This window comes from Podarcis liolepis (genome assembly GCF_965112155.1).
Source record: "Podarcis liolepis genome assembly, chromosome: 16".
Lineage (NCBI taxonomy): Eukaryota > Metazoa > Chordata > Lepidosauria > Squamata > Lacertidae > Podarcis > Podarcis liolepis.
Window position 1 is genome coordinate 32622865 of NC_139567.1, and position 17471 is coordinate 32640335.

Here is a 17471-nt window from a genome sequence, read left to right on the forward strand (position 1 = left end):
GCGCGAGACGGCATGCTTCTGATTTGTTCTGAGTGGAATTATTTATGATTTATTATTGGGTCCCAGGGCAGGTTACGACATTAAAGCACAACCATGCAACAAAATATTAAAAACAGCTTAAAGCGTCTTTCAATTAGAGAAATAGGGCGAGTCCTAAAAATACACACCTCAAGTGTTGAAAGGGTAAGGCGAAGAGGCGCTTCTTCAGAATTTGCCAGAAGCTGTGTAAGGAAGGTGGCATGGGAGTTTCACAACTGAGGGGCTGCCACAGAGAAGGCCATTTCCCAGGCCACCCTCACAGCCAGTGTGGTGTAGTGGTTAAGAGCGGTAGTCTCATAATCTGGGGAACCGGGTTCGCGTCTCCGCTCCTCCACATACATCTACTGGGTGACCTTGGGCCAGTCACACTTCTTTGAAGTCTCTCTGCCCCACTCACCTCACAGAGTGTTTGTTGTGGGGGAGGAAGGGAAAGGAGAAGGTTAGCCGCTTTGAGACTCCTGAAGGGGAGTGAAAGGCGGGATATCAAATCCAAACTCTTCTTCTTCTTCTTCTTCTGCTTCACACCTCCCTTGGCTGGAATGTGTCCTTGAACTCTGACAATGCCTCTTGCTCACCTGATATGGTCCAACATCCAGGGTTGCCCCTGAACTCCCTAAGCTGGGCTGCAACTCTCAGGTGCAGCAGAGGGCTCTATCCCATCGCCAGGGTTGCTGCAAGATTCAGTTGCCAGTGCAGCCGCTCTCTGGTGGAGACACCATCTTCATCCCAGGCAGCAGAATGTCTTGTGCAGGCCCCAAGCAGTGATTAAATCACTAATTTGGGTCTGGCTACTGCAAACTTCCAAGTGTTCCTATTTTCTGGGGACAGTCCCAGAATTAAAGAAGCCATACCGGTTTCTGATTTGATCCTGGAATGTCCTTAGAACATCCCTATTTCCATCGAAGAAATGTTGACGGGTATGTAGTAATGTGACCCCTGAGCCAAGGATGTAAGTAACTCTACAACCTTTAGAAGACATCTCAAGGCAGGCCTGTACAGGGAAGTTTTTTTAATGTGTAATGTTTTGTTATGTTTTTATATATGTTGGAAGTAGGCCAGAATGACTGGGGCAACCCAGTCAGATGGGCAGGATGATACCAGTACAGTCATACCTCAGGTTACAGATGCTTCAGGTTGCGTTTTTTCAGGTTACGGACCCGCCAAAACCCGGAAGTACCGGAACAGGTTAGTTCCGGGTTTCGGCGGTCGCACATGTGCAGAAGCGCTAAATTGCGCTCTGCACATGCGCAGAAGCGCTGAATCGCAACCTGCACATGCGTAGACATGCCGCTGCGGGTTGCAAACACTTCGGCTTGCGAACATGCATCCTGCACGGATCACGTTCACAACCCGAGCGTCCACTGTACTAATACTAATACTAATACTAATACTAATACTAATACTAATACTAATACTAATACTAATAAAATCGGTTGTCCCTGTTTTCATTGGAGAAATGTTGGAGGGTATGCTTCTGTGCTGAGGCCTCCCGTGCTTTCTGGTTTTATTCCTATGTCTCCCTGGGCCCAAAGAAGTCTCAGGTAAACCCCAAGTGATGGAACATGTCAGATTCCCTGACATTTGGAGTGAGTCTTAAGTTAATTCCTGCCTTGTTTGGGCTTCTCTCTGCATCTAGCTAAGTTGATAAGATAACAAAGAACTTAATCGGAGCTGTTGCTTCAGCTTTGGAGGGACTTTAGTCAAACAGTTCTGCTGGACGATCAGTCTCGCTTTGCTTTGTTTTCTTTCTCTCTTTTTGGAGCGAGGGGGATTTTTTTAGCTGCAGCAGGAAATGAGCCACCCAGCCTGCGGAATCCTGATATAAAGACCATATGGAAAGGGGCAGCGCAGAGGTGATGTGGGCTAGTTATTGCAATCATGCATCAGTCTGATTGATTTCAATCCAAGATGATGCTGGCACCTCCAGCTAGCCTCTTTCCCCTCCTCTCATACGCTTCGAAGTTCAAAGCCCAGGGACCCTCTCCTGGGAGGCAAATGTGTGTCCCCCACCAACCCGGGAAACTTGGCGCCAATTTGAGGGCAGCCAGAAAATGACAACCTTGTTTTACTTTTGCTAATATCAGACGTCATCTCTCTCTTCTCCCGTCTTTAGACCCAAGTTTTCTTTTCTTCAGATGGAACGGTGCAAATCCGGGAAACAAAATTACCCCCTCCGCCTGGCTGATAACGGGAAGGGCAGTTTGCATGCTGTGATTCTGTGGCAGTGTAGAAACTCTGTTCCTACGACTCACATTGTTTAAAAAAAAGTGTCTCGTGTCCTTATGGTTGTGTAATGCATTCTGATTTAGGCGCATAGGAATCATCCTTAGACCAAGGCAGACCACTGAGCTTTCCATCTCAGTATTGTTAACACTGGCTGGCAGCAGCTTTCTAGGGTTGCAGGCAGTAGCATGCAATGAATTTTTTTTGTAGGGGAACTGTTAGTGCCAGGGGTGACAGGTGGGCTCCTGGACCCATCAGAGCATCGCGCCTCCCAGCTGATTGAATCCAGCTGACTGAGTTGTGTTTCCCCTAACTTCCGATAAGTTCTGAATTTCATCTATCTCTTTTTTTTTAACACCATACACATGCACAGGTGTACATTTTGGAGAAATAAGCCATATGGGTACAAGGAAGGAGAAGCGGTGAAATGTTTCTTTTCCAGAGAGAGGATCGCTAGATGACCTATTTATGACATAAGATAGAACCCTTAAAAAACTACAGATATGTCCCAGTCATTGTTGCCAGAAGCACCAAGCCCGTCATCATCATTGACGACTTCCATCATTATTACTTTTTATTTTGATGTTTTGATCTGTTTTGTAATCCGCTTAGAGTTTTGTTTTTTAAAAAAAATATAAGCGGTATATAAATTGTAGAAATAATAAATAACAGTAAGTATAAATTAGATCAGTTTGCTTTTAAAGGAGAACTGAATCAAATTATATATACCTCGCCATTGCAGCAATCTCTTACGCAGAATGTTCTAGAACGGGGGGGGGGGGTGTAAATATTTAGCCCCAAGGGCCACATTCCCTCATGGGGAATCTTTTGGGGTTCACATGCCAGTGGTGGGCATGCTCGGAGTCAAAAGTGGGGGGTGGTCCCAGAGATAAAGATTGGTGGAGCAATGGATATGATGACTCTTACCTTTGTTCTATAGTACACCTTCCAGTCTACCCCAAATTTCTGTGCCCACACCAGTGTCTGAAACTTGGATATATAAGCTAATCATCAAATGCTACCTTAAACCTGGGTTATGGTTGCCACAATGGAATGTCTAGGTGCCATTCCCCCACACCCGATGAAATTGATGATGATGATTTTCATTTCTGTACCTCTTTATATTTTAAAGTGGGGAAAATCTCAAAGCGGTTTACAACACATTAAAACATCAAATTAAACAACCCAGAATAAATCACATTCAGGCTTCAAGGTAAACAGTCCAGATCCTTCTCCAAGTAACATTTTGCTTTCCCCATATTTATTTACCTACTGAATTTATAGAGCTGCCCCATAGCAGAAGGACTCTAGGAAGTGTGGTGTAGTGGTTAGAGTGCCGGACTAGGACCTGGGAGATCAGGGTTCAAATCCCCACTCAGTCAGGAAGCTCACTGGAGTGACCTTGGAATTACTCACAGCCTCCTAACCTCCCTCACAGGGTCATTGTAGGATTTAACCAAGGAGTGAACGATGTACTCCTAGGAGAAAATGGTGGGATATAAATACAGTAAAGAAGCTCTTTTGCTTACCTGCTTAAGAAAGCTGGAGGCTATCCAGATGTCAGTCACTAACCTGACATACAGAGAGCTCCATGTGGTCACAACTGGACTCGCGCCAGTCACAAAATGTGCCTGGCACCTGGGAAATTTCTAACACTGTCTACACCCCTCCACCCAGGAAAGCAAGAACCACTATCCTGATGATGATACTACTACTACTACTACTACTACTAATAATAATAATAATAATTTATTATTTGTACCCCTCCCATCTGGCTGGGTTTCCCCAGCCACTCTGGGTGGCTTCCACAGAAACCAAAAATACACTAAAATATCACACATTAAAAACTTCCCTGAACAGGGCTGCCTTAAGATGTCTTCTGAATGTCAGACACTTGAGATAGGGTCAGGAGCAGGGCTACTGGTGGTTGTGTCCTGGAGGGAAGGCATGGCCTGGAGCGTGGAAAGTCCTGAGGGCCAGGCAGAGAGGGCCACAACATCCCCAGCCAGGAATTGCAGCCAGCCTCAACCAATCAAGGCTTCAGGCCAGGGAGAACCTGAAACGATATACGTACATCAATCAAGCACCAAGGTTTTACTTCGCGTGCATTTAATTTTTCTCCCCTCCAACCCCACAAGTAGGACGCTTGTGAAAAGGATTTGTGGTCCTTGCATCAGCTGCTCTCTCTTGCCGATGGCGATCCGTTCTCTTGCTGGGCTGGGCTGCGCTGGGTCTCCGAGTAAAATGGCTCCATCTCCACAGCCTTTTCAGTTTCCCTTTGCTCTGAAGTAGTCCGCCAGCTTCTCCACAGCTTCCACACACACGCTGGGGTACATGCCTTGGGCGTAAGTGCCGACCACGATGAAGGTCCCCGTTTTGGCCAATATCACCCCGTTGTCTTTCCCTTTGAGGTAGATGGAGTGGTCGTCGGCTCGGACACACTTGTAATACCGGTCTTTGAAGTAAAGCCCGTCTCTTCTGACTTGGAGCAGCTCCTTAAAAAAAGCTTGGAGGAAGACCAGGGCTTGGCTTTGGATGTTGAAGCCCGGAGTCGTTGCCAGGATGTTGCCGTCCACTATTCTGATGAGAGCGGCGCTGGCAACATGCTTGGTCCTAGTGAGGCCGTCTATCAGCATACTTTGCGTCTGGTTCATTTTCCTCTCTCTCCGGCTCTCTGCCGTTAAGGATTTGTCTGCTTCCTTGGTTACACAAAACAGCTTCAACTGCCGTGGCTTCTCCCAAAGCATTCTGGGAATTGTAGTTTGTTTGGTTCCCCACCAACACCACTCCTGGCTCCTGAAATGAACTAGGCCTTCTCTCTGAATTTTTCAGCTCTTGTTTCTTTTTAGAAAGCCTTCTTTAAAAACACACACAACGAGGTACAAGTCAAAGGGTGCAAGCTATATGGGAAAGGGAGCTGGTTCTGGTCTGGGATCAAGTAACCCCTTGCTGACCATGCCGATTCTCACATTCATTTCCTTTCTTTTTCATTTGTTGAACGTCAGTAATGACAAGCTGAGAATGTGCATTTGGCAGGAATTCCCAGGAGGTTTACCTCATCCCCTCCCTTGTTCCCCATTTGTTTGTTTCTTTAAGGCATTTAAATCCCATGATTTAGGCAAAAAAGTTCTCAGAGTGCCTTCAAAAATTCAGTACTTCTGTGTACAATTGGGAGGGGAGGGAGTTTTCTCAGGTGTAGCGGTGCTAAAGTTAGGGTGGCCACTTATCTTTATTTATCTTGTTTAGTGTATATATGACCTGGTTTTCACCAAAAGTCCCAGGGCAGTTTACCTCATTATAAACAACAAAAAATTAAAATTGATAATAAACAATGAAAACAACTATCAGCCCTTTGTGTCGAAGACACAGATTTGCACGTGATTTCCATATTTTAATGTGTTAATGCAAATTTAGAAAAAGAATGGCGGTTTTGAATAGAAGCTCAATCCATCACATCAGAGTGAGGAACATAGGAACAGAGGTAGCTGCTTTATACTGAGTTAGGCTGTTGGTGTTGGTTTATTTCATTAGTTTGAAACAGACTTGGATCATTGCTGGTCAAACAGGCCTTGCAGGTTTTGCGATGTTTCAAAAAACCTGAAGAACCCGTTTGATTTCGAGGCAAAGAAAATGCCTGTACCTTAAAGAAAGCAATACATCTGAAAAAGCCACTTCGAAAATCTCCTATAGCTTTACCATAATTTCTTTTAATGTTTCCTTTTACTGGTTCTTAAAGGCATCGTCTATCAAGTGGAGCATTCTCTGCGTTTTGCTCTTAAATAAAACCATTTACATCTCCAGGCTACCCCCTGGCATTCCCCCTCCCTTCCTCAAACCCACAAAGAGCAGTCCGCTTGGGAAGACTGAGCTGAACAACACCAGATTTATTTCTGCAAGAGGCCCTGAATGCATTTGGTAATCCAGCTCCCCAAGAGATGGGCTTCCTTTGTCTGTACAACTTCCAAAAATGATCCAGGAGTTTTCCCTTTATATTGGAGCAAGATCTGGTTTCTCAAATGCTGTGTTTTTAGCCAAAAGCACACAATTGCTCTCTGCTTGGGACTACCAAGAGATTGGCGTGGGGGTGGGGCAGGGACTGTAGGAAGAAGAGAAATACGCTGTATATCTCAAGCTCAAAAAAAGAAGCAGCGTTTTATGGGGGTAAAATCTTAAGAAATGGCAGCATCTCATAGGTTTATTAAGGTGTCCCTACTCCTGGCTAAATTTACTTTTGTTATATGCACATTATACATTTAAAGCAGAATGCTACCCTCCCCACAAAAGAATACTGGACAATGTAATTTATCCCACACGAAACTACAAATCTCAGCACCCTTAGAAAACTACAGTGCACAGGATTATTGGGGCGAGGGGAACCATCTGTTTTAAATGTATGGTATGGATTTATAAGTTAGTTGCAGTAGGAAGTATTTGTTTTTGTAAGTTAGTGGCAGTAGGAAGTGTTTGTTTTTTTCCCCCCATCCTAAGGTCCCAGGGTGTGTTACAACATTAAAGCACAACGTGAAAAGCAGCTTAAAACAACTTAAAATTATCAAAATAAGATGGTTCCTATAGATTTGCACTACATGTGCCAGAAACCGAGGTAAAGGGGTGAGTCTTCAGCATTTTCCGGAAGCTGTGCAATGAAGGCGCCAGGCACACCTCTGTAGGGAGGGAGCTGCACAACTTAGGGGCAACCACAGTGAAGGCCCTGTCCTGTGTCCCCCCAACAGCCTCTGAGGGCAGAGGAACTACAAAGAGGGCCCCCTCTGCCAATTTCAGCACCTGAAAGAGTCTGTAGGGAAGGAAGGAGGTGGACTTTCAGGTATTCAAATATCAAAGTGTGCCACTAGAAAGCTTACAAGGTGCAACTGGAAGAATTGGGGGCGGGGAGTAAGACACCTTAGGTGTATATGTTTAAAAAGGCAGACAGAGTCACAAATTATACAGGCCTTGTTCAAGATCTATCATCTAACAACTATCTGACATTTAGAAGACACCTGAAGGCAGCCCTGTTTAGGGAAGCTTTTAATGTTTGAACAAACAAACAAACAAACAAAGGGGAGAGCAAAAGGATAATCAAACCAATAAGTTGGGAATAAAAAGGTAAAGGTAAAGGGACCCCTGACCATTAGGTCCAGTCGTGGCCGACTCTGGGGTTGTGGTGCTCATCTTGCTTTATTGGCCAAGAGAGATGGCATACAGCTTCCGGGTCATGTGGCCAGCATGACTAAGCCGCTTCTGGCTAACCAGAGCAGCGCACGGAAACACCATTTACCTTCCCGCCGGAGCGGTACCTATTTATCTACTTGCCCTTTGACATGCTTTCGAACTGCTAGGTTGGCAGGAGCAGGGGCCGAGCAACAGGAGCTCCCCCCGTCGTGGGGATTCGAACCACCGACCTTCTGATCGGCAAGTCCTAGGCTCTGTGATTTAACCCACAGTGCCACCCACGTCCCTAAAGTGAATTCAAAGAAACAGAATTTAAAACATTCAAGCTACTCTTAACTTTTAGCACTTGCACAGCCCAGAAAGGCTTATCCTACCTTTTCTGCAGCAAACACAGATGACGCTATCCTATGGCTGATATACTTACCTGCATCATCCAGCAGCTACATGATCTTAAAATCATCTGGTTGGCCTGCTGAGGAAGGGCTGAAAGGGAAGATTAAACTCTACAGGTTAACTGCAGGTTTCTCGGGATTAGTTTACAGGGACAGGAAACCATTGGGCATGCTGGCTGGAGCCGATGGGATTTGGAGTCCGTCAACATCTGGAGGAGGGCTAGAGATCTTCCCACCTCTGGCTTACAGTCATGTGCTCTACTAAAGAGAACGTGTCCTTACTCCCATCATACGTTGAGGAGCAAGCAGTACATTATTTTTACCCCCCCACACACTTTAAAAGCCACCTAACTACTCTTATTTTGAATGAAATGCAGCTGTGTGGGCCCCTGATTTCCTGCCCACCTCCCAACTGCTATTTGACCCCTAAATATGCTTTCTACTGCGCCTTTGGGGGCAGCGGGGGGTGATTTTTTGGCAGGAAACCCAACGCTGGACCCTGCTCTTGATTGGAAGGCCGATAGAGAGCCTGGCCAGCTGTTTTTCCTTCAAAATAAAAATGGCCTGCATAATCATGCATGCACATCTCACACATGTACACATGTTTCCTGTAGCACGTAGTTTGCGCCCGAGACTTAACTTCTCCAAACCCTCAGAGGTTAGGAGCTGAACCTGGAAGGCTATCAGCTGGTACGACTCAATTTTTTAAAAGTTTGAAATCCTTCAAAGGTAGCAGTGGGCACAAATTAGATACAGTATGGGCGCATCGTACATGCATTTCGCTTGCACGATTTCAACCATATGAGTCTGGAGGCCACTGGTTGAAATCCTGCAAGTTAAATGCAAGTAAGGCAAAGAGTTCAAAAGATTTTTTTTTGTGCTGGGAAAGCACAGCAGAAAAAGTCTTTAAGACATTTGAAGGCAGCCCTGTTTAGGGCGGGGTATAAATAATAAATTATTATTATTATTATTAGTAGTAGTAGTAGTAGTATTTCCCTTGCTGATGGTGGGGAGGTGGCAAGAAAATCTCTGCATGCCACCTCCAGAAGCCTTGAGATGTTTTTGTAGAGGTGACTCCAAGGGTTTGAGTATATGTAAGGTTTTTCCCCCCAGCCCAGGGGTCTGCAACCTGTGGCTCCGGAGCCGCATGTGGCTCTTTTACATCTTTGCTGCGGCTCCGGGGCAGATACTAGCGGGAGGAGGCGCATTGTGCGCCCCGACACTCCTCACTGTGGCGGGCGCTATACTGGCTGTGACGTCGCATGGGGGCGGTGCGTGCCGCAGTCACGCACCGTCCCGACGTCACCTTCCCGCCCGCTGTCAGATCGTGGCTCCGGAGATATATTTGTTTTAAATGTCGCAATGGTTTTGCGGCTCCCAGTTGTTGTTTTTTCTTCGGAAACGGGTCCAAGTGGCTCTTTTTGTCTTAAAGGTTGCAGACCCCTGCCCCAGCCAGAACTCGCTGGAACTCCGTTCCGGCACCTCTCAGGTGGGCGTCATTGCAATTAAAAGAGAACAAGGGTGGCGTTCAAGGTGAGTTCTGGCACCTCTTTTTCTAGAAAAATAGCACTGAGCAAATGCATTTTTGCGTATAATGTCGCACCTTGGAAGTCGAACAAAATCTGTTCCGGAGGTCCGTTCGACTTCCAAAACGTTCGGAAACCAAAGCGCAGCTTCTGATTGGCTGCAGGAAGATCCTGCAGTCTATCGGAAGCTGCGGAAGCCCTGCTGGGTGTTTGGCTTCCAAAAGAACATTCAAAAACCGGAACGGTCACTTCCGGATTTCAATCGTTCGGGAGCCAAAACGTTCGAGAACTAGGTTGTTCAAAAACCAAGGTACGACTGTATGTGGAATCCTTGGAACCGAGCCCACGCACAAAAGATGATTGAACTTTTATAGCAGTTGTCCTTTGTAAGAGGGTTGTCCATTTAATAGAGGGAGCCTTTTGCTCAGCAGCTCCACGATCTGTTTTGCAAAGGAATCAAGGGCCTTGCCTTTCAGCCTTGACCCATGCGAGTAGATCCTGGCCGCCATCCACAGCTGGTTTCCCTTCATGGCTTTAATAGGAACTGTTCACACCGAAACCATTTGCGAATCGGAGATTATCTGCGGTATGTGTCGTTCTCCCGCACTCTCCCTTTTGCCTCCCTGCAAGGGATAGCGGTTCAGTGTGGATTCGAGAGCATTGTTAGGGCTCCGTCTCCTTGGCAGAAAACAACAGGCTATAAAAACCGCTCTCCAGAACAGCTGCGGAGAGAAAGGCCTTTGTGATATTCCTCCTCTGCTCCTCCACCACCGCCACTGCCCCCCTCCGCTTCCCAGCCCACTAATCGCCCCTTTTGCTGACCTGAACGAAGGCAATTATACATCCTGGTTATTGTAAACGGACCACAGAACACCAGGCATACCTTAAAATGATGTCATGTCTAGACGAGCCATTCAGGTATAAATTATTGAGAGAGAAGGGGGGGGGGTAGCTTGTTCAGTGGTTAGAATTGTAAAAAAAAAAAGTTAACGAGATATTTTTGTGTTTCTCTTGTGTGTCGTCTCTCGAACGCCGTACCGTGCCTTTGGACTGGGAGAATTCTCAGCTGCCTCTTGGTTTGACAATGAGGGTTGACTTTGTGAAATTGGAGAGTTCTTCCTCTGTTTTTTCCCTCCTCCCTGCCGAAAGAACCCTGTCTCATTTCCTGTCAGTACAGAGTTTCGGGGTGGGGGCATGAGACACCTGTGTATATGAAGGTGGGCTGAATCTTTTATAAGCCGGAAGGAAGTGGCCAAATAATAATAATAATAATAAGTTAAAAGGTACCCCTGCCCGTCAGGGCCAGTCGTGACCGACTCTAGGGTTGCTCGCTCATCTCGCTCAAGAGGCCAGGAGCCGGCGCTGTCTGAAGACACTTCCGGGTCATGTGGCCAGCGTGACGAAGCTGCATCTGGCAAGCCAGCACCAGCGCAGCACACGGAAACGTCGTTTACCGTCCTGCTAGAAAGCGGTCCCTATTTATCTACTTGCACTTAGGGGTGCTTTCGAACTGCTAGGTGGGCAGGAGCTGGGACCGAACAATGGGAGCTCACCCCGTTGCGCGGGGATTCGAACCGCCGACCTTTCGATCAGCAAGTCCTAGGCACTGTGGTTTAACCCACAGCGCCACCCGTGAATAATAATAATAATAATAATAATAATAATAATAATAATAATAATAATTTATTTGTACCCCGCCCATCTGGCTGGGTCTCCCCAGCCACTCTGGGCGGCTTCCAACAAAGATTAAAAATACATTTTAATGTCACACATTAAAAACTTCCCTAAACAGGGCTGCCTTCAGATGTCTTCTAAATGTCAGGTAGTTGTTTATCTCTTTGACATCTGGTGGGAGGGCGTTCCACAGGGTGGGCACCACTACCAAGAAGGCCCTCTGCCTGGTTCCCTGTCACTTTACTTCAGAAGACAGTCCTCTACCAGCACTTCCCTTTGGGGGGGGCACTGCCCCTTTGGTTTCATAAACTCACCCCCAGTGCCCCCCCCTACCCTATAAAAAGCATCACCCGCTGCATAATCCACTAAGGAAGATAACAACACAATAAAATCCAAATGATAACAATTGCACATTTATTCGAAATCCAGTTACAGCTCTTTAGTTTAATTATTTCAACAAAATCTGTGAACTCGATCCAGTGATACCAGCTTTCCAAAGCCTGATCTTCATTTTCAGATCCGGTGTCTCCCTGCTCCCCCCCCCCCGCCCCCAGCATGGTACCTTCCAACTTGAGAAACATTGCCCTAAACAATTTAGATCCCCAAGCAACAACAGCACCCTTGCAGCCTCCCCAGCTTTTATTGACACTCTTAATTGGGTATTATTACTATTACAATTACTATTATTATTATTATTATTATTACCATCTTAAATGCGCTCACTGCAAAAGGGACCTAGTCAGTTCTACCACCACAGTTCATCCTGCAGTTTCCTACATCACATTTTTAGTGATCTGCTGGTATCTTTCCAGGAGAACTCTGGGGAAAGGAGAGTGGGAAGGAGATTGCATTGCACGATGGACCAGTGGCCACCAAGAAGGAATTTAACACCTTTTCCCTCTGTGTTTTTTATTTTTAGAGCTTTTGTGCTTTAGGGACTAATGCTTCTGTTTCCAGGTGCAAAATAAGTGCTGGTTGTTTTTAAAGCATGGGTCGGCAAACTAAGGCCCAGGGCCCGGATCCAGCCCAATTGCCTTCTGGATCCAGCCCGTGGACAGTCTGAAAATCGCTGCGTGGATTGGCGTGGGGATTCTGATGGTTTTGGCTGCGCCATTTCCCCCCTCTCCCTCCCTCACATACACTGCGTCGGCGCCTCCTCCCTCCCTCCTCCTGGCTTCTCCCTGCCCTGACTAGAGGAGGAAGGGGGCTGGGCTTTGTTGAGCTGCAGTTGGCTGAGCACTATTTTAAGCAGCCCCTCTATGGAGCCTGCCCTTTCACGCCACTCATCATCCTGCTGCTGCCACCAGCCCCTGCTGCTCTCAAGGCACAGGTAAGCAGCCCTGGGGCTCGCCCTGTGCTGTGGAGAAGGGAGATGAGAGTTGGGGGGATTCCCCCCCCCCAAAATAGTCCGGCCCCCCACATGATCTGAGGGACAATGGACCGGCCCCCTGTGGAAAAAGTTTGTTGACCCCTGTTCTGAAGCCTGATTCGTTAACTCTGTCAGAGAGTCTGAAGGGCACTTGGGGTGTACAGATGGACTATTTGCCTTGGAATGCTCTGTACAGGGGATTCTGCTAGTTTCCTGTGTATGTCCCATTCCCAAAAGTTGCTGGGAGAAGGCACAGAATGAGGCAACTGAATTGAAAAGAGTTGAGGCACTTCTCCAGGATGGGAAAGCTACAAGTTTTGCCCTGTAGCCTATCAGTTTAGACGCCAGAAGGGCACCCCAATCTCCTGCACTTTCGCAGCGTTTGCTTTCCTTGGAATAAAAAAAAATGGAGACTATGGTGTCGTTATGATACATGGTTTTGTTTACCCATATATACAACCTCAGTATAAGATAGAGGTGCTCACAGCATTAACACCCCAACAGATCTTGCTTCCCCGTTGGGTTTCCAGGGAAGCTGCAAACCACATCTCTTGGTTCCAGCACAGAGCAAGCCATGTCTCTGTGTCTCCAGTTTCTAGCATCCAGCAATACTCACCCCTTCTTGGCCTGTTGGTCTCCATCCTTCAGCCAGCCAGGTAAGGTGGGAAAAGGCCCACCCATTTATCTCTGTGGCAACCTCTTTGGACATGTGAATGACAGTATTTTAGAAAAGCATGGCTGCCCTGAAATAGGTTATCAACTGAAACATATATATATATTCAGTTGAGATATATATATATATATATATATATATATATATATATATATATATATCCCCAGCTGAAGTGTTGGTAGATAGATAATAGATAGATAGATAGATGATAGATCAGCAGTTGTGGTGCCTTAGGGTTCAAGTACCTGCATTTTCACACTAAATATATGTTGACTTGCCCACTCTAACATTTCATTTCAGTGCAAAATATGTCTCAACAGCTGCAATATATACAGTAAACACACACAAAATTGGCAAGCTGTGTACCTTGTGTTCATGCACACACATTTGCATTTATGTGTACTAAAGATGTGTAGACTCACTCACACTGAGATTTAATTTGAGTTTTATATATCTATATACACTCTCTATGAGGTCTACTTTCTAAAAACTAAAATTCTAAAATTCCCAGAGTGGTTTAACAACCAATTTCTCTTCCCAGGAAACTCTGAGAATTATAGCTTTGTGAGGGGAATGGATTTCCTACCAATTCTCAGCACTTACATGTTCCAGGATTCTTTGAGGGACGCCATGACTGGTTAAAGGGGCATGACACTGCTTTAAATGTATAATGCAGATGGTTCCTAAGTCTGAGCAAAGGTCCATCACCCTAGCATCCTATTTCCTATCATAGCTGCCTATTAAGCTTTAGAATTTTGCCTCCACATTTTGCTTTCTAACTTTCTTTGTCTGATTGACACTTACGGTTCCTAGAAACTGGCATTCAGAGATGTACTGCCTCTGACAGTGGCGGCAGAGCATAGCCATCATGGCTCAGTGAGGGAAATAGGGGTCTCCCAACAACTCTCAGCACCCTTTACAAATCATAGTTCCCAGGATTAGGAGAAGCCACGATTGCTTAATGTGGTGTGCTTTAAATCTATAGTGCAGATGGGGCCATATTAGAGCTCTTCTAAAGATTTTGCTGCTTAAGAGGGGAAGTGGTTTTCCTAACCATCCTTTCCCAGGAAGACTGAAATGGGTGACAGGCAGGCAAAATGCCTTGGACTACAATCTTATACTTGATTGCTTCCCCCTCTCCTAATTTTCCCCTCGCAACCTCCCTGGTGCTTAACAGCTAACAAGTAAGGGTAGCGCAAGAGAATCAGCTCACTGTCAGAAAGTTTCAGAATTAATGGGATAGTGTCCGATTCCAAAAAACCCGCATAAATTACATCCTGGAATCCATTATGTCTTGCTCTTGTTCGACAGGAGGAAACACGGTCTATATAGTGAAATAAAAGACATCCTGGAACCTATTATACTCTCTGAGAAAAAGACAAAAGGAACACAGGGAAGGATGTTATAGGATCGACGGGTCTAATAAATGAAGTGTTGGCATCCTTCTTCCACCAAGACGTGGATTAACAACAGATGTATTACACTAATGTCTATTTATACGTTAATCTAAAACAACTGCATTGCTGTTACGGACAAGAATTCTGTATATTCAACTCCCTCCAACTTCACCCCCCCCATATTGATTCTGCTTCTAGGACAGCCTTCTACAACATTGTACCCCCCATATGTTCTGGACTACAACTCCCATCATCCACGGCTATGCAAGCAGTGGCTGATGGGCATTGTAGTCCATAATGCCCAAATGGACTGGGCATTATGTTGGGGGAGGTTGCCAAAGTGGGGGAAATGAAGTCAGATGGAGGGTGGGGATGGAAGGATTGGTCAATTTAATCCTCTCCATTTCTCCTTTTTCCAGTCTTAAATTCAGCTCTCCACATTTCTGCAACCATTTTGCATTAAAAAAATTCTCATGGAAATTCTCCAGCATTGAATTTATCCTAATAAACACATTTTTGTATGCAGTTTTGAGGAATGTACATACTTTCCTCAAGCAGTATCTCCTAACATAACACAGTTGTGTATGTTATTTTCTCTAATGTATTAATTTATATGCAAGCTTTCCCCTAATATATGCATTTCTGCAAACATTGTTCGGTTGGAGAAATGTACCACAGAATTCAGACTATAATCTTTAAAGGATGGCTGTGATTCGGTTTTCCTATGTTTTTGGAAACCGCAGGTTTTTAGAGTTCCCTTCAAATGCAAACCGAATCCAATTCTGCCCATCCCCAGTTGTGGCAGAGGACATAAGGCACCCCAAAGTTAGATGCATAAGAGGAGAATTATGAATTTGTACCTGTCATTTAACCAGCACTGTTGCTTCAACACTTTGTTTCATAACTGAGAGTCAGACGATGTTCCCTGAGTCAACAGCACATATCACCAATAGCTTAGACAGCCCACACCTAGTTCAGTGGTGTATCCCGATTTCAAGAGATGTCAAATAAATCTGGAAATACCTGCTAGTTTCTCTGGGTCTAGCCCATTAAGGACATCCACCTGAACACTTGTAATAAGAGCAATTATAACATATCTGGACTGTGTTGGACTCCTCTGAAGGAACAGGTATGCCATCTAGGGATGCCATTGGCATCCATCCGTCTTGGGAGACAATGGAGGAGTGTGCCTTCGGGGTTGAGGTCAAACTGTTGGATGGTTGCAGCGCCTGCAGTGACCGAATTGGGAGAGACATGTTTTGCTGCAGCTGAGCAGATGAAGGTGTCCTGTTGTGCTTCTTCCAGCAGTCATTTCTCCTCCGGTCACTGCTGTGAATGCACAGATTGACTGTCTGTCTCCAGGCACTGCGGTTGTTTGTAAGGGATTCCCACATGGGAAGGGTCAATGTTGCCAACCTTCATGTCACGTCTTACAAACAGCAGTAGAGTGGTACCTCAGGTTAAGTACTTAATTCGTTCTGGAGGTCTGTACTTAACCTGAAACTGTTCTTAACCTGAAGCTCCACCCCAGCTAATGGGGCCTCCTGCTGCCGTTGCGCCGCCGCTGCACGATTTCTGTTCTCATCCTGAAGCAAAGTTCTTAACCTGAGGTACTATTTCTGGGTTAGCGGAGTCTGTAACCTGAAGCGTGTGTAACCCGAGGTACCACTGTACTAGGGGCGGCCACCCCTGTTCACTGTGGGAATGTTCAGGGTGGCAGGAGAGGATATATTGTTTATTCATATCCTTCCTAACTTGCACTAGCAAGTTCCTTTACTTAGCAGAGTGCATTCCCCTTTACACAGCAGAAAATTAGTTGCAAACTCGTGTGAGTTTCTTAATACAATACGCAATTCAACCTGGCTTGTCCAGATTGAAATGTGTTCTAATATTTTCCTGGTAAGACCCCTTGAATCCCCCCTAAAAGAATAAAGACACCACAGTCTTAGTCATAAGTAATAAAAAGAAAGTTTACTCACAATCAAGCAGAGTGCAGTGTGATCCCTGAAGGCAGGCTTTTAGGCTTAAAGTTAAAAACTTATACTAACAGGTTTACCCTATAAGGGAGATGACCTGGGGGACCGCTTGGCTGTCAACCAGCAGTTCATTCCAGGAAGTTTTCAGGACAAATAGAAGATGGAGAAGAGAAGAGTGGCAGCATGCCTTGTCCTTTTACCAGGTCTGGAAAGGTCATGCCCACCTACTAGTCACATGCAAGGAAGGATGTTCCAGACCAGGAGGAACAGGAAGTTTCGACTGGCTGGAATCAAACATTCCCTTGCATGTCCACTCTAGGAAAACAAGGAATGTTGTATTTGACTGCTCCCAGTGGATTACACCCCACATTCACTCCATGCACCAAACCTGCCTACCTGACAACTTCTTTGGTGGCTCCCCGTCCTTCACACCTAGCTAACTGCTCCTCTCTTTACATCTGACCAGACCCTCCCCACCCTTTACAGCTGCCCCATGCCCTTGCCTATCCTTTCACAGTTGTCTCCAAGCTTGTTCCCCTTTTAAAGGAGGTTGGGGGGAGCTTTGGAGAGCACTTTGACAAACTGCTTTCTATAGCACCTCTTCTCCATGGTTAAACATCTTGCCTGGGCTGCCTGCCACCCGTGCTGCTTGCTCGCTTGCCTGCCTGCCTGCCTGCCTGCCATTCTGTCATCGGTCCTGACCATTGCCCATGATGGCTGCCACGCATGGAGGGAGACAGCCAGTGTGGTGTAGTGGTTAGAGTGTTGGACTAGAACTTGGGAGACCGGGGTTCGCATCCCCACCAAGCCATGAAGCTCACTTTGTGTGACCCTGGGCCAGTTGCTGCTTCTCAGTTTAACCTACCTCACAGGGTTGTGGTGGGAAGTCAGTGAGGATAGGGACAACCATGTATGCCAGGGGTCAGCAAACTTTTTCAGCAGGGGGCTGGTCCACTGTCCCTCAGAACTTGTGGGGGGCCGGACTATATTTTGAAAGGGGGGGGGGATGAACGAATTCCTATGCCCCACA

General features: G+C 46.1%; 2 protein-coding genes across 5 annotated transcripts in view; one reads left to right on the forward strand and one right to left on the reverse strand.

The window, feature by feature from the left end:
* The window catches only part of COL26A1 (collagen type XXVI alpha 1 chain), a 94480-nt gene that overhangs the window by 21888 nt on the left and 55121 nt on the right, over positions 1-17471 (forward strand). The gene's annotated exons all lie outside the window — the stretch shown is intronic.
* On the reverse strand, positions 4355-5122 carry PFN4 (profilin family member 4). The gene has a single exon (XM_083479494.1). It carries the CDS (start codon positions 5007-5009, stop codon positions 4530-4532), a length of 480 nt encoding a protein of 159 aa, XP_083335620.1. The 5' UTR covers positions 5010-5122; the 3' UTR covers positions 4355-4529.